The following is a 25,234-nucleotide window of genomic DNA, read 5'->3' as shown; positions in this document are numbered from 1 at the left end:
TTCTGTTCTTCCTGCAGCACTCAATAGTCCTGCTTTGGGGGATGAAAAATCTTTGAAATGACAGAATTTTCCATTCTTGCATGACTAGACATATCTACTTGTACAACATAAGATTTTACCTACAGAATTTTTCCCTAATATTGGACCATGTTTATGCTGAAAATGTATAACTGAGGATAGAATTAGAATAATAGCTGGCTTGAGAACTCAGGTTTGTGACTGATCAGGGAAAGGATAATAGGACGAAAAAGCCATTATTCTTATTCTAAAATTTATATCTATAAATAAGGAATTATTGTTGGAAAAAAAACTGGCTGCTAGCCAAATTTTGGATAGGAAATTAGATGGTAAAAAGTTAGCTATGGTATTTCCTTTTATCCCCCACCCCCAAGAAAACAACAAATTTAGCTGCTTTTTCATTGAACGTTACTATCAAATATATGCTTTAGTCTCTAATAAAAATTAGTTGAGATTGCTCCACTATTTCTTTATATGTCTTTGAATGGATGAGTTCTCCAAAGTATTTGTTATGATAGGTAATACATTTTTCATACTATTTCATTTTGATTATATCTAGGTATCATGATATGCCAGATGTGATAGATTTCCTCGTCTTACGACAGCAGTTTGATGATGCAAAGCACAGAAGATGGAATATAGGTAGGTTCTCTAGAATACTTTTCAATGATTTCATGATCAAAATTCCCCGTGACTTCAATAGAACGTATGATAAACACCCTTTGGAACCTCACAGACTTCCATGTGTTATGAGTTTAGAAAATAAGATTAAAAATCTTTGCTATTTTAAGAAATGCTTGCCATAAGAATTTTCATTATATTCCCAAGTGAATAATATTTTTGATTCCAGTTGTAGATCCTAGATTAGAAATAGCAGGCTGTTGCCATATGTATCTGGAATAAGTAGTATGAATGTGTAATATTTTCAGACACAAAATTTATAGAATTCAGATTTCACTGTCATTGGAGACTCCTCTTAGCTTTCTTCTTTTTCCTTATTTCTTTCATACTGAAATATCAGCCAGCCAGTTAAAAAACCTGCTTTTTAAAAATTAATCCCATAAGGTTTTGATCTTTAAACCCGGTCACAACACAAGAATAGGTTATTTGAGGAACTGCCCCTTCCCTATTACATCTACCCATTCCATCAGGTTGAGCAGGATGATATCCTATCTACTAAGGAGTTCCATCTGGAAGGATCTTTTTTGCTGTGGCCCCCACCCTTTGGAACATCAACCCTATGAGGTTGGCCCCATTTCTGTTGTTCTTCTGGGGAAAAAATCTGATGTGGTTTCTTCATGAATAGTTCTCAGTGTTCAATTTAGTTTTACAACTTTTTAAAATTTGAATTGGTTTTATCTTTCTTTATATTTCATAAACAACATTTTAACAAATAAAATGCTAACCTTGTTGGATCAAAGAAAAATAAAGGACTTTGGATATTTAAATTCTTTTTGAAAACCCAAGTTAATAAATCAAAAGTAGAAGTACCCAGGCTTGAAAATATTACACAGAATTAAAATAGTTTTTTAAATTGTGTACAGAATTCAGACTAGTAGACCTATATTATTATCTTTCTGTATAAGCACAAAATATCAGTGGGAAAATTTGTATCAGATGCTTGAATGGTTGTAAAATAAAGCTGTATAATGGCAAAATAATTAAGTATGACTTGTCCAGTGGTGCTGCTCATCTGTCTTGTTGCTGCTAAAATTATACCCCAAATTATTGTCAGTTTTTTAAAATCTGTTTTACCTCTTTTACTTAGAGGTAAAGCTATTCTATTCCTTTTCATTTTAAAGTATGAAAAAGAAGTATGGATTTTTTTCCTCTCAAATGAAAAGAGACCTTATAGTATCTTATCTTCTATTTATAGGCACCTGGTAAAAGCCACATACATAGAAAATGTATTTAGTCTATAATTAGCCTTTAGTGTATAATTCATGTTGCAGATTGGTGTCATGGCATAGGCATAATCACTCTCAGTCCCAGAGATTCCTGTGCTTAGAAAATTGTCCTTGTTTTTTGAAATAATGTTTCTGGGCCAACTCGATTTACCTTTATAGTGCATTTGAGTTTTTAATTGTATGAATCTTTGCTTGAAAGATTGCCGGCATTCTGTATCTTCCTATTCATGCAATTGTTGTCAAACCTATATTAAAAATAGTAATGCATATAAAGATGGTTAATTGTATAGTTTGGTATGCCTGTCCAGGTGATCGATTTAGATCAGTAATTGATGATGCATGGTGGTTTGGAACAATAGAAAGTCAAGAACCTCTTCAGCCTGATTATCCTGACAGCTTGTTTCAGTGCTACAATGTCTGGTTAGTATGTTGCCAATATAGTAATATTTAATTTCTCAGATTTTTTAAATTCAAGTGCATTTAATTGTAAAATAATGAATGTAATTGCAATACTTGATATCTACTTTTAAATTGGGAAAATGTATTCTCAATAAATATCTAGATAAATATTTAGATATTGTCCAAAATGCTTTTTTATCTTTTTTCCCTTGAAGTTGGGACAATGGAGATACTGAGAAAATGAGCCCATGGGATATGGAGCCTATACCAAACAATGGTATGTGCCTACTTTCTCCTAGATGTACAGAAAGAGGATATAGAACTTAATGTGTGCAAATGTGATAATTTGGAAAGGTGATTTTTCTTTAAAAGAAGAGAACTAGTTTTGGTTAGTGAAATGATTGTAGGAAAGTTCAGTAATTGTATTTTGTTTAATATGTCTGGTTTTCAGGACTGTTGAGGTTCATTGGGCCAAAGTATTGTGAACTCTTTAGAAGCAGTAGGTTTAAACTCCTGTTTTGTATGTTTAGATTAGTATGATTCGTAAATTACCTAAAAGGTGTGAAAACCTACACATAGATATGCTGGGCTTATTGGTTAAGCCAAAAATTCTGGTCCTGTATTGTTTTTATCTTTATAACATCATCTGATTAGCGTCCCCAATTTAGTTGCTGGAAAATGATAAAGAATTATTATACTGCTATCGGTGTAGCCTATTCAGTTACAAAATCATGAGGGAAATTAGCTATCTACCTTGGTAAAAATTGCAAATGAAACATAGAAACTTGTTCAATGATAGATTTCTAATTAAAACAATTCCTACATTTTTACAGAAATAATCCATAATTCAGTATCTCATGTGTAGAAGTGTGGGAACTGTTAGAAAGAAACAGTGATTCATTATAAGTTCTAAACAATACTTTACATTATTTAAAGTTGGGAAATTTTGCTATTACCTTTCCAAACTATGTCTTTTTTTGTCTGCTATTGTTATCCTTCAGGCTATTAAGGGATTTCTTTTAGTCAGAAATGATAAACTGAATTTGGCCTAAGGATCAAATCCAACTCCCGTGGGGCCATAGGAGTAGGATAACAACTTCACATGTTATTTAAATTTCAAACTTTGATATTCATTTCTCTGGGGAGGACACAGGGAGCCATTGCTTCCCATTTTCTCTGGGCAGTAATTGGATTTGCGTGTACTTTCTACACAAGTGGGGAAGGGTTGCTGCCAAAATTTTCCCCACTAGTTAACTTGTTAGTTCCTTCAGGCTTTGCCTAGAGTATACCTTTTCTGTAGTGTTTCAACTAGAGGCCCGCCCATCAGGATTCTTGATTGAGAAATAAGAAGGAAGCTTCTGTAGATTTCTCATAGTAAGTACATTTTCAAGTAGAGAGAAACATACAAAACCTGCTCAGCCAGAAGCAGTCAGGTGTGGTTCATTGTCAGGAACCACACACTGGGCAATCTCTACTTCAGCCATGGGAAAGTAAGTTTTGAATTTGGGTAAAGCAGATCAGATCCTGCAGAGAACAGACAAAATCTGGAAGACCATTGACTTGACAGGGTAGAGATCCTCTTTCTTATGCTAGGAGGATCTAGGTTTTTAACCTCTTTATCCAAAGTCCTCAGTATTTATCATCAGAAAGTTTTTGGCAATAATGTTTAACAGTATATGTGTTTCATATTGAGATAATTTGTTCGGATATGTTTCATCTTGCAATACCTTGCGCGCGCGCACATACACATAAAAGTGTATTTGATTATCATGATTTACATCATTTTAACTTTGTTGTTGCTTAAGTTAAAAAAGCATAGTTTAGTTTTAATGCAGGTTGGGACAGTTTCTAACTTCAAGGCTACATATATCCTAAAAAAAACCTTTTCCAGTGTATGAGGTTCCTTTTAATAGGAACACCATTTTTCATGGCATAGATGTGGAATATCAACAATACAGTTTATTGTAATTTTGACTGGAAAAGCATGCAATTTTAATTGTTTTCATATCTCCATTTTTACTATATTGTAAGCTGCTCAAATTTGCCTTGGACAGCGAGATGGCAGTCATGTAAATTTAATAAATAAATGCAATTTAATACATGGACTGTGTTAACAGTTCCTTCTTAAAGAGTCATCTCCCACCTTTATTTTAACATGAAAAGTTTTGATTAAATTGTATGTTACTGGCAGAGGTTGGATAATACAGACTTATATGCTGAATGCATTTGTAGTATTTCTATCACATTGCTATTATTGAGATAATACTGTGCTCAGTATTAACAACATTGCATTTTTTTATTGTTTACTTTTGCATTAATAGTTACTATTACATCTCATGCTTTATTACAGCTGTGTTTCCAGAGGAACTTGGAAATAGTGTTCCTTTAACTAATACTGAAAGCAGATCTTTAATATACAAACCTCTGGATGGAGAATGGGGTTCCAGAACTCGTGATGATGAATGTGAAAGAATAATTTCAGGAATAAATCAACTGATGACTTTAGGTAATAATTTTAGTATGGCAGAAGCAATACACACACAAACACACCAAACAAACAAACATCCCCCCCCCCCATATCTCTAAATGAATATTTCAGTACAGACACTTTCAAATCAAATTTAACTCCTGCTAACTTAGATGAAGATATCCATAAAGGTTTTTTTGGCATTAGAAAGAAATGGTTTGCAATTCCTTTTTCCAAAATCTGTACTATCTCCCAATTTAACCTTCATCCCTGGAAGTTTGTCCCATCCAATGCTAACACAACCAACTCTGCTAAACTTTGTGGATTACCAAGGTTGGCTAAATACTGCCACCTCTGGGCAAGTGACTGTTTTTCTTATATCAGATAGTTATAAAATCCAAATCTGGCTGTGTTTAATTCTCCTGTTGCTTTCACATACAATCATTTGTTTATTTATTTGTCAAAGTGTTGTTTTTCTGAAATCTAAGAACATTTTATTGTAGATATTGCTTCTGCTTTTGTGGCACCAGTGGATTTCCAGGCGTATCCAATGTACTGCACTGTTGTTGCATACCCCACTGATCTCAGTACAATTAAGCAGAGATTGGAAAATAGATTTTACAGGTTTGTTCTAAAGTTCATTTTATTCAAGCTTTATTTATGCCACTTGTTTTTTATGCATTAAAACATTTATTATTGGTCTACAGCAGAGGTGTCAAACCCATCTCATCGCAGGCCGTATAGTGATGCTTCAGGATTATTTTTGCCCTTGTGGAGCTGGGGTGGACATGGCCTGTGCAGGCCGTATCTGGCCCACCAGCCATGTGTTTGACACCCCTGGTTCACAGCATAGATTTATAACTATAATATTTGCCACAATATCACGTAGGGGTATTCTTGACCTTGTGTTTAATTTTTTTCCCATGTGATTTTGCTAGGATCCATTGATCCTAAAAGCAATGTTTTGAAACTGCTTAAAAGGTGATAGGAAGAAGGCTTTTTCAATGACACTGTTAAAGCAGGATTGTCAAACTCACGGCCTGCGGGACGGATGTGTCACGTGCTGGCCACACCCACCACAGCTCCTCAAAGGGGGAAAAAGTCACAAGCCATGACGATGCAAGATTTTCACCCCTGTGTTAAAGCTTTAGAATTTCATTCTTATGGAAGCCTGTTGCATTTCCTCATTAATGAATTTCCAAAATTGGTAAAGACCTTAATTTTTATATCTGCTTTTAATTTGGTTTCCCTCCCAAATGTCATAAGTAGACCAACTTATATTGCCAGTTTATTATCCTGAAACTGGTTTTTGTGTTAAGGTTTAGTAAATAATGTTTTACTAAATGGTAAACAATGCTTTTAAATTGTAAAGTCTGTTGATACAAAAATGATTAAGTGAAAAAGCTCTGTTCTCTAACTTTATTTAGCAACCTAATGTCATTTACCTAAGAGACTTCATTAACAGTATTTTCAGAAAACTCTTATATCAGCTTTGCACAATCTCAAAAGTCCCTTTTGAAGTGCTACCTTTAAATCACTTTGTGAATTTTAACAAATAGTATTCAAGAACACTTGAAGCTGTTCATATTTGCACATATATTTTATTCTTCTGGCTATTAGGAGAACACTTTTAGTTCTGTCACATCAGATAGGCAGTGCTCTCACCAATAAAGGAGAACATTTGTAGCTCCGGATTGAAATGAGGGGTCCTTGATGCTCTCTGAGCTTGGTTGTTTTCTTGCAGACATTTCATTACCTTAACTAGGTAACATTACCAGTGCTAGTAAGGAGTGCTGAGAAATTTTCTCAGTTTGCCAGATATTAGCTTTATAGTATTTCCAGTACACATTTTTCTTGCAAACTTTATTTTCAAATTTTATTCTTTTTATGTTTTGGGAACTATGAATGATGATGTATATCTCAGGGAATAAGAACAATATATAAAACACTTAAGTCAAAACATATAGCTACATTTTACTTAGATTTCCTAGTTTTTGAAATATATAAATAAATCTGTAGCTATATTCTAAGTTTTTAGTAATTAAAGGGACACAAAATAACATATTAAACATTTGTATCATGAGTCGCTAAAATTGTTTTTTTTTTAAAGTTCCAACAATGTAGAATTTTAAGTGTATAGTAATACTGTTTTTTGTTTAATTTCAAAGGCGGCTTTCTTCCCTTATGTGGGAAGTTAGGTATATAGAATATAATACACGGACATTCAATGAACCAGGAAGTCCTATTGTCAAGTCTGCCAAATTTGTCACAGATCTTTTGTTGCACTTCATGAAGTAAGTTAATAAAGTTTAAAGAACAAATTTTAATTTAATTTAACATTTTTAATTTTTGTGGGAGGTGTATATTTTACATATTTCTAGTTTATAATATTTATGTTTACAAAGGAGAGAATGCACTAACTGTGCTGATGAATACCTTGGGTATACTAGCACTTTCAACATGCAGACAGGTAAACTGAGATAATTCACACAGGCCTTAATCAAAGTCTTCTTTATTCCAGATTTGTCTCTCACAGTCAGTTAGAGCTTCAAGAAATGTCCCCTTTCCTTCAATATTAGAGGAAAGAGAAAAAAATAAGATGTTATTTATTCAGAAACTCCCCAATTCTTTAATAGTAGTAGAATCAAATAATTATTTGATCTTGTACAGAATCAATAAAGACTATTATACAGATTATTCCACTCCCATTACCACCAGTGAATGGATACAGACTACATTACATCTTTAGACTAAGAAATCTAGTGTGAATTGCTATAATAGTATGTTTTGCCTTCTTGATGTTATAGGTTCATTGAATTTCTTGGGCTCAGCAGATTCAGATTTTGGTGTAGCACAGGGCTTTAACTCATCAAGACACACAGTATCTACATTACTGTTAATTCTCTTAAAGTACAACTTTCTGAAACTATCTCTGTATTCCTCCCAGATACGATTATTGCTCTTTGCACTTTTGTTTAATATATCACCTCTGGTAAAGGATGAAGATGCTGCCTAATGAAGCATTTATTGAGCATCTTGAATTAGTGAATATCACACATTTTCCACAACTGAATGGAATTGGTTCATCTTTTACTTTCAGCATTGCAGTTGCTTTCAATATTTATGGTTAAATAAAAGTTGCTAATAGCAGGTCAATTTCAGATGGAGTAACTGTGTCCCTTATCTCTTCTTCTGAAGGCCTCAAAGCCTTCAACTCTGAGTAATGCATATTATGATCAGTGTACTTTGGGACATAAGGATATACTAATGTTGTTTTTTTCCTTGAAAATTTTTCATGTGAATCAAATGCTTTTTTCCCACCATTCATTCTTAAATCCAGGGATAAACGTTTATATTTCCATAGGACCTCTACTCTTAAAATGCATGCAGGTTTTTGTTTTTGTTAAAAAAGACTAGTTTTTTTTAGTGTTTGTCAGAGACAAATATTGCTACTATTCACATTTGCTAAGCAAATACTTTTGAAGATTATTCCTGATTACTCTAGAATCTTTGGCAATATTAAGAGTTTCTTGCTACTGGAACTTTCCATGTTTGGCCAGAACTTGGTTGTTACTGTCTTTTTTCATTCATTATTGCATCATATCTCTTGGAATGACTGTTTTGTGCCTTATTTGTAATAATTCTTAATACTTACATCTTGGTTACATTTTAAAAAACAAGAAGACTTGATTTCTTTCCTTTGGCTGAGTCTTTTGGTGATCGTGTTCAAAACTCAAACACTGCCCTGTGGCAAGTATATTAACTTGGAGCAGTTATGTATCAGTTATTGAAACATATAGATTTTTTAAAAACTGTAGTATACTGGAATACAAAAATATAAAGTAGTGGATGCAGATAAGTTCATTAATGCCTAGTATTTGTTTTAAACAGGGATCAGGCCTGTTATGATATAATCCCACTTTACAATACCATGAAGAAAAAAGTCTTGTCTGATTCAGAAGAGGTAAGTTAATTCAACATGCAATACATTCTTAAAGAAAGTGGGGTTTTTGTTTAAATATTGTATAATCTATTCTGCTTTTCAGCCAATACTGCAACCTAAAATTAATATTGGCAATAGAAATAAAATACAATACCTCATACAACAATCTATACTACAAACATTTAATGCAATATAAAATCTGTATTGGGAAGACAACTTTAGATAAGAATGCCAGTTATTTGTCATTTATAAATACCTGTTAATAGTTTAAGTCCAGTCCTTATTCACATGTATGGCTGTGCCAAATCTGATTACAGGTAGTTTAGGGACTACAACTGGGACAGAAGATCCCATGACCACAACTGTGCTAAGGATTTTATTTCAGTTTTCCTTCTGTTACCTTGCTGAGTGGAAAGCTCACCCCAGGGTTGGAAAATTAATAAGGAGGAAATTAATGTTTGTATTTACATTAATCGAAGAGGAAGGGATTATAGGCCACAATGAAAGATACATATAGAAAGGAAATTGTCTGCCTAGCGCTCTCTCTCTCTCTCCCTCTCTCTCTCTCTCTCTCTCTCTCTCTCTCTCTCTCTCTCTCTCACACACACACACACACACACACACACACACACACCTTTACTAGACAAACAAAAGCTAAAGCTGTGATATGATTAAAATCTTACAAGCAGTAGCTGTGAGGTGGCTAATTAAGGTTACAGAGCTGAGCTTGTTAACTTGCACTTAGCACCTCTGAGAGAAGTGCTGGGGAGAAAAGCAGCTCAGGAGGAGATCACTTGTCTAAACAATTTATGCAAGATAGGAAGAAAAGAAAAAAATGGGTCAGGCACAGGGTATTGTGCATTAGTTGACTGCAGTGGTGAACATATGACAAAAGTTCCAAAGGTTATAAATGTGTGTCTTGGTTGCAAAGTTATGGTTTTCAGAGCTATTGCAACTAGTGTTGCTGCACAAGGTAGTAAAAAAGTGGTAAGTCGGGAAAATCTGTATTACATCCCCAAGTATGTGAGCCTTAGGGGTTCTATCAGCAAACTGATTTTATTTCTTAGAATCTTATCTTTGAGATAAGAATAGAGTAAAATAAAAAAATAGATGATCTGTAATTCCACCATTTCCACCTGCAGAGTATAAATGTTCACAAAGGCCACATCACTTTGAAACAAATTACATGCACAGAGACACACACACGCGCGTGCACACACACACACACACACACACACACGAGTCAGTACAGGCATTTATAAGAATTTCAAATTTTAAAATAATACATATTTATACATATTTTTAAAATAGTTTTTAAAAAACATAGAAACTGTAAACTCAGAAATGGCTTTAATTTGCCATGTATTTTTAAAAAATTGGCTCTATAGAATCCCAGAGTTAAGAAACCTGAATGTTTATTATGATCCTGCATATTCACAATGTTATTTTCACATAGTCAATCATTGCAGATGAATTATTGCTTTATTATTCTTTATGGTGGTGTAAAGAAAATTAGATTAGTACCAAAGATTCATGTTATTTTTAGCCATAAACTAGTTTCCGGAATCCACATGGAGAAACTTTCGGAAGGCATTCCCTTGTTTTAGAATAACAGAGTTAGAAGGGATCTTGCAGGCATTCTAGTCCAACCCCCTTCTCAGGCAGGAAACCCTATACCTTATATGTGTCAAAGTGAAATATTTTTCAAATGCTGATGTTTTCTACATCATATAATGGATATTTTGTTGCCCAAAGGAAGAAGAGAAAGATGCTGACATGCCAGGAACTTCCACTAGAAAGAGGAAGGTAACCTTTGTTCTAAATCTGTATTTCCGATTTGATGATGTCCATTTATGTCTTGTAAGCTGCCCCAAGTCACCTTGTAGGGGAGATTGGCATTAAAAACTTAATAAATAAAATAAAATTTGACATGGTAGGGCTCGCATACCATGAATAACCCACCCGTTTCATATCTCAAGCGTTTGACTAGTTTTATGTACCAAGAACACAGAAGATAATAGTATTAGAAGTAACCTCAGAAGTTAATCCTTTCTCAGTGTGACTTCCACAAAGGCATTGTAATAGATGGCTATCCAGCTTCTGCCTGGTGAAACAGAGTTTGGGAACATAGAACAGGCAGTATAACTGTTAAGGGACGGCTGTAAACAGTTATTACAGAACAAGATTCATGAATCAAGGGAAGAATAGAAGTGTGAACCAGTGTCAGGTGCCCAATAAACAGAGACCAAACGTAACTCTGTCTTAATTACACTTGCTATAGGTTGTGTAGAAGAATTATTTTAATAGGCTTTCAAATTATATTATCCTAGCATTTAAGATATTTTTAGAAATCCAAATGATTCTTGTTTTCTGCGGTTGCAGCCTTGCTTTTGATATTTTTCTTCAAAGATGCCCAGGAACACAAATTATTCCACTGGTTTGTAACTCTTACAGTCAAGTGTCTATGGAGATTCTCAGTCATCCAGGTCATGGTTGTCCCAAAGGTGCTTTTTCAAGAGGCAACTTAAAAAAAAAACACCGAAAAGTCAATTTGCCTCTTGAAAAAAAATACCTTTGGGTTTTTCAGTCAATATATTTTCCTAGTTTCAATCCATTAGTTCTGATTCTACTCTCTGGGGCAACAGAAAATAACATGCATCTCTCTGTCTTCTTTAAACTGAACTTTATTCATTTAATCATCCTTCCTAGGATTTGGTTTCTAGTTTCCCCATAAACTTGCTCAGGTGTATTGATGTCTCTTTTATGCAGAACTTTAGGACAGTTTGTAATCTGGACCCCATGCTTCTTTAATACAATCCAAAATAGCATTTTCCATAGCAAATCGTTTGGTTCATATTTTTGGTTCATGTTCAACTACCAGAGCATGTAGATCTTTTTCACATGTACTACTTGTCTGTTTCTATATTTTGCCTTTGGTTTCCTTTCTCCCCAAATGCAAGACTTTTCTTCCTATTTTAGCCCAATATGCAAGCTGTTTTTTTTAAAAAAAAAAGTTATCTCTCTATTGTAGGGTGTTAATTTGGTCCCTGCAGTGTTGTGTCTCCTGTGGATTTAATAATTATCCCCTGAATGCTTTCATTTAATCCTTTAATAACATGTTTAAAAGCATATTACTTAGAACAGCTGGCCAGAGTTACTTTTCAGAATGAGACAGGTCATATAAATTTAATAAATACTTTCTGCTCTCTGCCCACATCTGATATGGAGCTACTTAAAAGTACTTTGTAGTAATGACCAAGATGTCTCAATCAAGTGTTCCACCAACCAAGATTTTAATCCTTCGAACTGCTACAAAGGAGGTGGTGAGGCCTTCTCTTTAAAGAAAAAATATGTATTAAAGATTTTTCACACACTAAATATCTGGAACTCAAAGGCATATTTTTATGGTATCCCCAAAGAATCTATATAATTCAGAAGGAGCCATTAACTGTCACATCATATGGAGCGGCTTAGTAAAACTACAAATAAAGCTGAGTTAATTTTAGCCTAAATCAAATCTCTTGATTTAATTGGTTGAGTCAGCTAATAGCTTGAGTCTGTATGACATGCCTTCCTACTCCACATCTGTGCCTTTTCATATCTCATATTTATGTGTTTAGTAATTATAAAACTAATTGTTATATGATAACTTGGATAATTATAAATTAGAATCTCAGCAAGGGAATGTGTAATAAAAAATAGTAATACAAAGCTGTTTGAAATTGCCATTACAGGATCATCAGCCAAAGAGAAGGCTGCGTAACAGAGCTCAGTCATATGATATTCAGGCATGGAAGAGGCAGTGTCAGGAATTGTTAAATCTGATTTTTCAGTGTGAAGATTCTGAACCTTTTCGCCAACCAGTGGATCTTATTGAGTATCCAGTGAGTATTGAAAAAAGCATTATACTGAAACATTCCTCTTAAAAATTGAAGTAGAAGAATATCCTATTTTTAAAACAATCAACAAATATTTAAATTTTAAGAATTGTCAAGTATATTACATGTGGATTTTGCTCTTGGACTTCCAAGGTTTGATTAAAGATTTTGTGATCTTTACAAAGATTTTAAATAACAGTGTTTTGCACTATTCTTACTATCTTATTTTTTGATATTAATTATTGACATTTGTGCTTTTTAAAAGGATTACCGAGACATTATTGATACACCAATGGATTTTGCAACAGTGCGAGAAACCTTAGAAGCAGGAAACTATGAATCGCCAACGGAGCTATGTAAAGATGTCAGACTGATCTTCAGTAATTCCAAAGTTTATACACCATGCAAAAGATCAAGGGTATAGCTTCACAGTTTATATCTAAAATGTATTAATATTGTGAAAAACCAAGAGATAATATTAATAGAATCAGAGAAAAGCAACTTTTCATCCAAGAAGCATCTCTAATAATTAAAATGGAAATGTTTTCCTTCTTGTAAAGATTTAGTTTTTAACTTCCCAGAATCTGGAAAAGGTTCTACTCAGGTAGTCCTAAATTTGATAGTGAAAGTTTCTGAGCCTGTTTTGTGAGTTTGTACATTCTTTTCAGAGATAGAAGCTTTCTGTTTATATACACTTATTTTCTGAAACTACATTACTTCATTATCTTTATCTTCAATGTTGAATTCATTTAAATTGGAGTAATTAATAAGTATGAAGTTACTTCTGAATTAGACATCATAAAAAATTAAAATCGGATTAGTTTGGGTCAGCTGCTTAATGCATAATACAGTAAAAACAGTTATGTGACTGCTCAAAATGATATCACATGAAACATCATATGGGCCAAATGATAAAAAATATTAAAGAACTCTAGAGCCAAAAGCATTTTTATTGCCCAAGATACTGTGGTTGGGTTGACCCAAGATCAGTCTGAAATATTTCCTGAAATGTTTCACACTGAAATGTTAACGGCCTGACAAATGTTAAGGACCTAACAAAAGTTAACTATTAAAAATTATCCAAACTCAAATGAGTTACTGCAACTGTAAAATAGGGTAGAGTGGTCATTCTTGGCTGCTTCTGGCACTGTCAGAATGAAGTTTGAACACTTTCTTGTGGTTTTAGTAGGACTGATAAGGGTGAGAATGTTTTAACCTTGAAACATATTGCACATAAATAATTATTATAGCTACATGAATCATTTTATATTAATTCATTTACACAGAATTATTCTATTTACTGGAATACTGTAAATTTTAAATTTATATTACTGTGTTAGAGTTTAACGTGGCATTGACAAATATAACCAGTTAAATTAGAAAATAGGTCAACACTCAGTATGTTTTTTATTTATGAAATTTCTCTCCCACATTTTCATCACTGAAAACATTCTGACACCATGTATTGAATTGAATTGTATAGTAAATATGTTTGTAATGGTCTATTGAGGATGTCACATGATATTAACAACATCAGCCTGTTTTGCTATGTTCATGGAAGTTTGGAGCAGGAGAGAGATAACAGGGATCTCTTGAACTCTGGAGAATATGTATGTGTGTGTGTATACACACACAAACACACTGTGAATTTTATAGGCAGTAATTAAAATTGTATGCATCCATTCAAGATTTATGTCATCATTTCTTGTTTAATTTTTTAAATAGATTTATAGTATGAGCCTACGCCTGTCTGCTTTCTTTGAGGAGCACATTAGTTCAATTTTATCTGACTACAAATCTGCCTTACGCTTTCATAAAAGAAGTACAATTCAAAAGAAAAGGAGTAAAAGAAGTAGAAGCAGTTCTCTTTCAAGTAGTGCTGCATCAAGGTAGGATACAGTTCCTTCAATTGTATCTGAGTTGTATCAGTATTTTAATGCTACTTTCTATAAGCCCTATATAATGTTTCAAAAGTGTGATGCCAATTTATTTCCTTGATTCAGGTCAAGTCCCCTTTCTATTTATTTAGGTACCACTATAATAGTAGAGATTTTGAAGGGTAGAAGGGAATCCTCACCCTTAGCTATGATTTTTTTTATCCTTTTATGAATAACTTATAAAACTAATATAAAGATATTATGAACACACCTAATACACCTCCTTCCTCCTGTTTTCCCCACAACAACCCTGTGAGGTGAGTTGGGCCGAGAGAGTGTGACTGGACCAAAGTCACCCAGCTGGCTTTCATGCCTAAGGTGGGACTAGAACTTCTAGCCTGATGCCTTAATTACTAGACTTTCATATCATAACTAGCATTTCTGACCATTGACTCGCCAAAGCTCAAAATACAGACACCGATGTAAATATATTTTAAGATATTTGAGTGGCAGAGTTCAGTGAGAAGATGGAATTGTTCTGAAATTGTCCCAAGTGATAAAAAATACGTTCAATCTCGGCAGCATTGGAAGGATAAAAAGCCTTATAATGGAAAGTTTAACATCTTAAGTTTGTGAATTACATTCCTGGGAACCCTTCTCAGATGGAGCAGTCTAGAGACAGGGAACGATAGTGGAGATGATTCTTTCTAATTGCTGTTAGCTGTCTTTCAATATCTTCCAACTAATCAATTAGGATAGGTTTTTTTAGGGTGAGGGTGAGGGACAAACATAATTCTAAGCCAGATATTGTGTAGTTGAGAGCATTTTGAACTCTAGGGAGAACATAAGGAGAAAATTATTCTAAGTTCTAAAGTGGACCACATCTGAATTAAATCTCCACTGGAATTTCCCATGGATTAAATTGGTTTATGATCAAAGCATATTATTAATATAAATAAATAAATAGATAAATATTGTTTTTATTTTGCTCTGTAAAATAGCATCAGTTATTGGACTTGTCATCTATTTTTAGTCCGGATAGGAAACGAAGATTAATAAAGCCGCAGCTGAAAGCTGAGCTCACTCCTACACCTTCTTCTTCGTCTTCTGTGCCTGCACGTCCTACTTTATTGAGAAACATAGCAGCTCAGATGAATGGGAAAGTAGTTGACTCTGCAAGTTTGGTCCGAACAAGAAGTACTAGAGCGGTAACTGAAACAACTACCAATGAACAACCTTCTACTTCTTCAGGTGCAAAGCCTGTAACTTTGAAACCTAACAGTGCTGCTACACCAGGAAAAACAGGTGAACTAATTGATAAAATAATTTTATCAAGATTTCTATTATAGAATCAGAATGTGTAGCGTATGGTTGTATTCATGATGTTCACTTACAAGGGATGATTGTTTTTGGAGATGGTAACTTTCTTAGAGAAGTTTATCAGGAACCTTTAAAATGGTTTTGGTTGGGACATTTGTTTGCCTACACTAGACCTTCTATTGTTGCTGTTATTACTAATTATTTCCTAATGGGCACCCTTACCATGAACCCATTGTAGTTTCTTAAAGGGGGTATTTTCCTGAGCTTTAAGGAAGCACTAACAACCTGATCCTGCCTCTAATATCTCCTGAACTCAAATAATTTCCTGAACCTGCATATACTGTATGAGCTCAGGACAGGTTCAGCAAGAATGCTGGATTTGAAGCACCTTTGCTTATTTTGGATCCAAATACTGCATTCTACAACAATACAGTAATATAAAAATGTAATTGTGTAAATAGTAAAGTTTTAATAAAACTTATGAAAAGAGGATGAGAAAGAACAGCATCTTACTTTGTATGTACTTTATATGTATTCCATATTAAAATATTACTTTATTAGTGAGCAGATATGTATTAGATTCTAATGAAAACTTACCCTCTTTTTTTGTCTAATAGTACTAGAAAATTCTACCAAACATTCCAAGAACCAGAATGTTTTGCCAGTCCCTAATCAAACCAATTATATCCATAACACTAGGAATAATACTGCAAGAGAAAATTTAGAAAAAGATAAACAAATTAAACGTAAACCAAAATCAGCTATGGTCAATCCACAAGGTAAGTTTGTTTGAATTTCATTGGTTTGATCATTGTTTATTTGTAATATCTATTAAAAATATAGTAACAACAGAAACAACCAGAAAGGAGAAACATTACAAAATGGTGCTTTCTTCTCCTAGACATTTACAGATGATCTAGAAGGACATATATGATCATTAATATTAAAGGCCACCCGGGGTCATACTGCCTTTTGTATCCTGGTGCAATTCCACTTCAAGGAACCAGTTATCTACCTCTATGAATATCCTCCCTCTTTTCCTTTCTGTTAGATACAGGTCTTTCACAATCCTCAAATCTCTCAAGGGGCTGCATTTGCTGTAATTAGGTGATGGCATATGATGGTGAAAAATAGATCAATAGATTCAGTAGGTTGATCACGCCAATTCTACATTTTAACCTGTAAATTTAATTAAGGCTTTGAAAGTTGTCTGTGCTGTTAAAAATGGCTGCTGTGAGTAACATTATTTTGTTGTTATAGCAGATTGCAAGAATAATGCAATGGCTTTGACCTTTGGAAGCATCCAAGTAAATGGACATGGCGAGCAATCTTCAAAACCTGTATTTAAGAGGGGCCCTGGGCGGAAACCCAAGATTGAGACCAATAATACATGTGAAGTGGTAGTGCACAAGAAAAGAGGGAGAAAACCAAAAACCCTGTTACTTGCTGAACAGAAACTTTCAGAGGAGCACAGAAACCAGACTACGAAAGGTTTGACAATAGAAGAAGCCTCTGTTTCTACTGCATGCAATTCTGTCTCTGAAAATAATGTGAAGGAAGACTTGTTACAAAGAAAAGGGCGTGGTGGGAGAAAGCCTAAAAGAAAACTACAGGAAGATCAGCCGGAATTTGAACTTACTTTTACTCCCGATCCTAAGATTCAGACAAGAAGCAGGAGGAAAAAGATAGATGAGCCTGTTGAAGAAGAGACTGAGGAATTTAAAGATTCTGAACCACATATGAGAACTAGAAACCAAGGTAGGAGGACAGCCTTTTACAATGAAGATGATTCAGAAGAAGAACAAAGACAGCTGTTGTTTGAGGACACTTCTTTGACTTTTGGAACATCTAGTAGAGGCAGAGTCCGAAAGTTGACTGAAAAAGCAAAAGCTAATCTGATTGGTTGGTAATTTTGGCATTTAAAAAATGCTAATAAATAGGTACAGTTGAGGAATTCATAGACCTAGGGGTATCTGCTTTCTGCTGCTATTTACGGATGAGAATATGTTCTAGTATGATAAAATATAGCAAAAACAAACTGAAAATTTCTTGAAAGAAGTATGTATTTTAAACAATTGCTATTTATTGTTCTCTAAATAGGTTATGCATTTCAATTCAGTATGTTCAGTTGGTATAAATGAAATTCTTGATTTCCAGAAATGTTACTGTAATTTTGAGCAGTACATAAACCTCTATTTGAATAGTAGAATTTTTAATGTAAAGATTGAGAACAGAACTCCTATTTTTGAATGAGCAAAGTACAGTGCATTTGTATAGATTGTAGAAATTGTATTTGCAAGATGATAGAGTATGGCACTAAATGCCATTGAGAACAAAACAAAATTACCAAATTTGCTAATTAGGTACCACTAATTCAATAGTGATTGGGCACAGTTTTATACAAACACAGGGCAGATCATTTTATCTAAGTTCTGCCAGAGAGAGAGAGAGAGATCACATATATAGATATAGAGATAAATATATAAATATATATATATATCCACATTGGAAAAAGTTTGACTAATACGTCTAATTTTTCAGACCTTCATTCTTGTACCAATCATATATATCTGTTTATTGTGCCAAAGACAGAACCAGAATAGAGAAAAACTTTTAGTATGAGTGCAACATGATATTTTCAATTATATTTATCACTCCCTGTTCAAAGTATACATTATTCTGGAATATTACCTCTACTGGTACATTGTAATAAGAGCAATTAATGCACTGGTAGGCTCTTTTGACAGATATTGAAATAAAATATAATTTGATTAAAGGGTTCAGTTAAGCTGCTGGAAAAGTGTGAGACTCTGATGTTTATGTTATAATCAGATCGATTGCTTCTATGAATTGTGTTAAACTGACAAAAATTATTTTCAATGGAAGTTGACGTGTATGTATGTATTGACTATATACATGAGCACATAAACATAAAATTACCCCGGTATAATTTTAGATTACTTTAGAATATTAAAAATTTTTAAATATCAAACTTTAAGGGGAAGATTGGTTGTTTTCCATTATTAAAGATAAAAAAGGCCAAATCAATTTTTATGCAATCATATTTTATACAGTGTTCTCATTGCACATTGTTTTTCTGCACTTTTTACAGTATACTTAACCAAGCTGACATCAGTCAATATATCCATCCTAAAGGAAAATCCCACTTTATGATTGTGCCTTGTATTCTATTATTTTGTGCATCTTTAGTAACCTTAAGTTGTCTATTGTAAATGATGACTGTATGACTTAGGGGAATGTATTGCTGTATGTACTGCTATGGAAAAAAACAGTTATTTATTTGTTTATGGTACATTTACTTATTTTATCCCTTTTAAAACCTTAATACAATTCTTATTGTTTAAAATCATAGTCCATTTAAAATACAGAGTAAAACAGTTGTATGGTACAAAAATGTAACCACACTTTTACTTTGACATTCTTGCAGGAAATGGGACATGTGCAAAGATGGCAATTTAATTTTGTTTGATTTTATTTAGAAATACATTATCTAAAAATGCAGATGTACAGCAGTGTGTTGCCTGTTCCAAAGATGCTTGGTATGCTTAATTTTGACAGTACAGTTTGAAGAGTAAGGATCTGAATTTAAGCTTCTATGTTTTCACCGAATTCAGTGTTTCATTCCAAATAGATTATTGGCACTACCAAAGATTGTGGTATTGATCAGCTACTTGATCTTACACACAGTTGGAGAATTGTAGGTAGTTTTAGTCACCACAGCGCACAGTCACCTGTGCGAAGGAAATTTCAATAGAATAAAGTTCGGCACAGATGCAGGAAAGTTGCTTGCTTGGAATGCAAATATATTTAATATTCATCTTGAAGCTCAGCCAATTATGTGGCAACTCAATTTTGAAGTATATTTGTAGTTTAACCATAGAACTTAAAATGTATTTTTTTTTCACTTTCTTTTAAACTACCGTAACCATCTTTATAAGAATTATTTAGAAATGTGCATCATGTAAGAACTTGTTTTCCTAAAAAGTACTGTCATCATCATATGGAATTGTTAAAAGGTTCCATAGCACTTCATAGTTCCACATTGTGAGGTTTGGGGCAATCTTCATATTATACTGGCAGAGGTCTCTGTATGTTTATTTTCTTTAATATTTTAAAGAATCGCACAAGCATATTTTAATACTGATTTTTAAGGGGAATGGACTTTTCTACCTGTTTTAAAAAAATGTGTATTCTTGGTAACATTGGAGGCATTACCCATGAAGGCATGACAAGTTATGTACAAAGAAAACTCATTTTACAACTTACAGTGAAAAACATTAAATTATACATTTTAGATGTATAATTTATACATTTAAGATTTTGTCACAGAAGATAGGAAGTTTAAATTACCTGATTTTCTGATATTATCCACACTGGCGTATAATAGAAAGGTCAAACCAAATAGGAAATTATAGGAAACCCTACTGCATTTATCATGTCTCACTTGGCATGTTTACGTTGGTATAATTTTGGGACAAAGAATAATATACATTATTATTACAGGACCTGAAAAGTAAATTTTTTACAAATGACAAAAATCTTATTTGTAATGCTTTCCTATTCCTGAAGAATTTATTGTAGTACTAAGAGGCCCTACTGACTTTATCTTTTTTCTAATATTATTTGGGAATTTTCTTCAAAAAATAATGTCTATAACACTGTAGCTATGCTACTTTCCCTAAATAAGATTAAGCTTGACTTGACTTCAGTTTTTTTAACTGATTTGGTTATACCGATTTACAAGATTCTTGCTGTATCAACAAAAACAAGTTTCATTTAGAACCTAGATAAGCAATAATTCATGGTTCGGTAATTTGTGATGATCTATAATAAAATGTATTATGGATTATATTATGCTATCTTTAGAAAATATATTTCTTGGCACATTTGCATAAATATTTATGTACATATCATCTCTTGGTGCTTATGGATATTCATACAAATTATTATAATGTTACAAACTTGACAGTAATAAAAGCAAATGTTTAATATAGCTTAAAAAGGATTCTGATACAGCATGGACCATTAGTTTCAAAATGCTAGTTACTCCATTATTTCATTGTTAACTATGATTAATATGCTGTGGTCTGATAGAAAAGCATTCCATATTCATATCAAAATAACAGTTTTTCACTTTAAAAATTGAAAAAAAATCCAAATTTAATAAAAAAATCTAGCAGGCTTTGAGTTTTGTTTCCCAGCAGTTATAATAATCACCAGCCTAATAGTAGATATCAAACAATGTTCATTTTTGTTGGTGAGAAATAATGAAGTGTGGAATGAATTGTCTTCCTATATTGAATTGATTGCTCTAAGGTACATTTGCGCCTAAGAGCAATTGATAGTATGATTTGTACCATTTTGTCAATTTTATCAGTGTATATTACTTTAAAGTATCTTTATCAAACATTCTATATGTATTACATATCAGCTTTTGTGTACACACAAAAATCTGTCACATGCTATAATACAAATGTTCTTGAAGTACCAATTTAGGATTTCAGTTACACAAGCTTTAATAGTCTTAACTAAATTTACAAAGTCCCCTTACCAAGGGTCTTGAATTTTGCTGTCTGTAAAGAGAGTTGGTCCAGGGAGCTAAAGATTGTCACCTCTGCTCTGACATAAACTCTTTTCCCCTTGATATACTATATATAATGAAGGTTTAGGGCACAATCAAGTCCACTTTGTATTTCCACTCTGCGTCGAGAGGCATACAGATGACTATGCTTTGACCCCCTCCCCGGCATCTGCAAAACCCCCTCAGGTGAACAGTTCAGTTGTGGGAATCCTGCATAGATGTAACAGGAAACCGACTGGATCGGGCTTTTATTCTACATTTCATATGTCTGTTAATCTTGCACTTCATATAATTGGACCTAAGGATTCATCTGATAAAAGGGCTGCTCAGTTTCTACTGTAAATAATGTACATATGTTTATATTTTGAAAAAAGATGTACATTTCGTATATGATGGCCAAGTCTGAATATCATTTCTAATATAAATCACTGGTATTGCATTTTTAAGGTGTTATCTTTACACAATTTGTATTTAAGTTACAATTGGCTATAGAAAAACATTTTTTAAATATTTTTTTCAGCTCAGAGCTCTTGAAGAGAGAACTTTAATTTCAGAAAGGTTGAAAGATAAAATCTAATGTTATTGTAAACTTTTGAAAGTGCTGATGTTGGTTTATTAGTGGTTTATGTTGTGCAAAGGCAACTAAGATATTGAATTTGCCTGTTATGTATGTTTCAGAACAGTTCCCACTAGCAGAAGAGTCTACATTTCTGGAGGGATATGATAGGATTCAACTCAATATAGATTTTTAAGAATCTAAAAGGAATAGGGTGGAGTGAAGACACTAATGCAGGTTTCCAACCTTGACAGCTTGAAGTCCTGTGGACTTCCAGAATTCCTCAGCCAGACTTCAAGTGTCAAGGTTGAGAGACACTGCACTAATGGCATTATTTGTGGAATTACAAAAACCAAGCCCAAGTCTGTTCTAAATGTATAAGTTTAGGAAATACTTCTGTTAACAAAATAAAATTAAGCAATGACTTATTTTGCATAGATAATGGAATACTGAGTTTTTAGAAAATACAATTTTTAAATCAGTTAAACACATCAAGAAACTGCTGTGATAGAAAATAAATTGTTGACAAAGTGCTTGCTGTAGAAATTACTTATGAAATATTGCACAGAGTTTGTACACTTGCACAGATGGCATTTAACATTTGTATCAGACATACATCTAAAAAAACAAGTTGTCACACATTTGTTACATTTTTGGACCATCACTGCAAAAAATCTGAAAAATAAATTTGAATAAATCAGTTAACATGACTTTATTTTTAAGTAAAAAGTTTGTCACTTAAAATGTGAAATATATACAATAGGACAATATATGGAAATTGTCTTGGAACATTTAGTTTTTAAAACTGACATGTTTAAAGCTGTACTTGTTTGTACAATATGTAAATCCCAAATATGTTTTATAATATCTTTAGGTTTTTTTTCAAGGTTAATTTCCCTAGAAATCTTAATTATACTATAAGTGCAGTCTCTCACCTGGATGAACAGTGCCCTTTCTTTTTGTATATATTGATTGAAACTTTTATTGTTATGTGAACACTTATGTTGGTTTTGATGAATACTACTTGGAATCCTTTTATACAAACTAGAATGTAAGTGTAAGAATTACTGTCACTGCAATGTAGTAACAAACCTATTTTTAAATAAATAGAAAACTCGTTTTTTCTAAGTTATGTTGATTTCTGTCATTAATGAAGTCCTTGCAGGAGGAATACAATCAAAATTTTGCAAATACAATTGCACAGATAATGAATCAATTAAAAAAAAATTCCCTTCAAGCTGCAGATCTCATCTACTTTAATGGAATGGAGCAACATCCACAGAGAGGATTTAAAACTATAAAGATGGTAACTCTGAAAATACGTTTGAACTACGTTTCAATATCTGTCATGTCGGTAGTGCACTTTTAAAAGTGGGGTTTGATCATTCACCATCTGATTTTGTTACCCTCTCCCCATGGAGTCCCTGAATGGGAGATTCCCACAGAACAATGTGAGTGGAAATATGAGTATTCGGTTTGAATAGAAAAACAATGATTCTCCTGTGCGCTGCTTGGAGAGTCCAAGCATGGGTTAAATTCAGTCTATTTGCCCAAGGACTGAGTTGATTTTCTTAGCCACGCCTCCTCCTCATTGAAGACCAGTTCAAAAACTCAGTCCAGCCCAGTTGGATGCGTTTTTGGGGAGTTCCTCAGTTTTTGGGTGAATAGACTGGACTCTCCCTAGTTAGAGATTTTCTTATTTTGTATTTGTTGTAGTCAGGAGCAAAGTTTCCTTTTTAATTGCTGTTGCTGTTGTACTGCTGGGAGGAACTTCGGGGCTTCTCGGCTCTTCATAACTGAGGGAGCCTAGGTTCGTTGGGGCGCTTGTCCAGCGGCTGCTGGCGAGCGCAGGAAGGCTTCTCCCTGGCTGTCAGTTTGATTCTTCTTCGCCCAGAGACCTCACCGGAGGGCTTCGGATTGCATCTGAAAACTCCCTTATTGCCCGAAGAAGCGCAGCAGCCATTTTTGAAGCCATTTTGCCGCACTTTTAAATTCTGGCCGTTACAGCTTGCTGCGCTTTCCCCTCCTAGCCAGCAGATCGCCACGGGGAGTTCTTAGCCTTTGTTTGGGGCTCCAGCAAGGCTTCCTCCTCCAAGAAGACCTAAATCGGATGGCTTAGGAGAGCTTTGGCCCTCGGGTCATACTCATGTCTGGAGGACACATCTGCGAGGTGCGCAGCTCCTGTCAACTCACGCCGGTGCCAGGCCTACTGTTTGCAGCGTTGAAGACTCCAGCTAAAGACATCATGGCTAGAGAGGCAAGAGGGCACCAGAGGACCATCCAGACCCCTCGTCGAAATGAGTAGGCCAGACCCACCTGAGGTGGAGAAGGGCACCAAAGGGGACCCCTAACCCAGACGGTTGGCAAGGACTTATCCAAGGCTGACGCCCGCAGGCATAGAGCTTTAGAAAGACCTGTGAAAGGACATGAAGACTGTCCCTTTCATCTGGACAGCCATCTAGGGATCCTAGTCCCTTAATCCAGCCTCAGGAGGTTTTTTCCCCAGGACTCTCAAAGGGGGGATGATTCTCCCCAGTAGTTGAAGAGGGATTTTAGGCTTCTTCACCTGCAGGTTCCCTGGGGTACCCAGAGTCATCTTCCATCTGGAATATGTCCTTTTGCCTGCTCAATTGTTGAGGAAGATCTGGTTTCCTCTCAACAGGCTGGTAGGTAAGGGTCAGGGACATCAAGCCCCCTTGAGGATCAGGGTCCCAACCTGTCATCTAAGATGCAAAAGGCCATTGAACAGGTCATTGAGAGAGGCATCGAGGCTGGTATTCGAAAGAAGCTCCAGGCCTCCAGAAGTACTTCTGCCAAGACTGCCCAGAAGGAGGTACAGGGTCCTCCTTCTCCAGGCACCTCTATTGCACAGAGGAAGCCATCCTAGAGGACAATGCAGAGGACCAGGAATTTTAAGAGGATGAGAAAATCCTCTTGATAAACCTGCCTTCGCTGGCTTATTCCGGCCTTCTATATTTAAGTGGATATTGCATAAGGTTAAAGCTTCCACCCAATGGAGTATTACTACCCAAGGGACCCCTACCCCACTCTGGATCTCAGGATCCGAAGGAACTTTTTGATTAGAACACTCCAGCACAGGAACTAGTTCCAGCGCCGGACATGTTTGTCAATGTGATTCAACGCAGTGGGCGCAGCCGGGTTTCCTGACAAAATCCAGTGGGGTAGATAAAAATCTTTACTCTGTGGAAAGCAAACTAGACGATTTGTTGCAACTTTCACAGGTAGATACCCCAATCATATCCCTTA

At 34.4% G+C, this 25,234-nt stretch overlaps 1 protein-coding gene across 5 annotated transcripts in view; it reads left to right on the top strand.

Moving 5' to 3' along the window:
• Positions 1-22,472, top strand: part of PHIP (pleckstrin homology domain interacting protein) — an 84,420-nt gene extending 61,948 nt beyond the window's left edge. Inside the window, exons 27-40 of one of the 5 annotated variants that reach the window (XM_032216871.1) lie at positions 578-660; positions 2,234-2,345; positions 2,540-2,601; positions 4,675-4,830; positions 5,295-5,415; positions 6,960-7,085; positions 8,683-8,755; positions 10,490-10,540; positions 12,469-12,618; positions 12,878-13,030; positions 14,338-14,501; positions 15,523-15,794; positions 16,427-16,588; positions 17,070-22,472. In XM_032216871.1, the coding sequence (XP_032072762.1) occupies positions 578-660; positions 2,234-2,345; positions 2,540-2,601; positions 4,675-4,830; positions 5,295-5,415; positions 6,960-7,085; positions 8,683-8,755; positions 10,490-10,540; positions 12,469-12,618; positions 12,878-13,030; positions 14,338-14,501; positions 15,523-15,794; positions 16,427-16,588; positions 17,070-17,719 (2,335 nt within the window). In that variant the 3' untranslated portion in view covers positions 17,720-22,472. Of the gene's footprint in view, positions 1-577; positions 661-2,215; positions 2,346-2,539; positions 2,602-4,674; positions 4,831-5,294; positions 5,416-6,959; positions 7,086-8,682; positions 8,756-10,489; positions 10,541-12,468; positions 12,619-12,877; positions 13,031-14,337; positions 14,502-15,522; positions 15,795-16,426; positions 16,589-17,069 lie in introns of those variants that run through there. The other 4 variants (XM_032216870.1, XM_032216869.1, XM_032216872.1 and 1 more) reach the window with 4 other exon arrangements.
• The last annotated feature ends 2,762 nt before the right edge of the window (positions 22,473-25,234 follow it).

The sequence above is a fragment of the Thamnophis elegans genome, chromosome 4, assembly GCF_009769535.1.
Source record: "Thamnophis elegans isolate rThaEle1 chromosome 4, rThaEle1.pri, whole genome shotgun sequence".
Taxonomy (NCBI): Eukaryota; Metazoa; Chordata; class Lepidosauria; order Squamata; family Colubridae; genus Thamnophis; species Thamnophis elegans.
The sequence above is the reverse complement of the archived record's forward strand: the minus strand, read 5'-3'. Positions and strand labels throughout refer to the sequence as shown.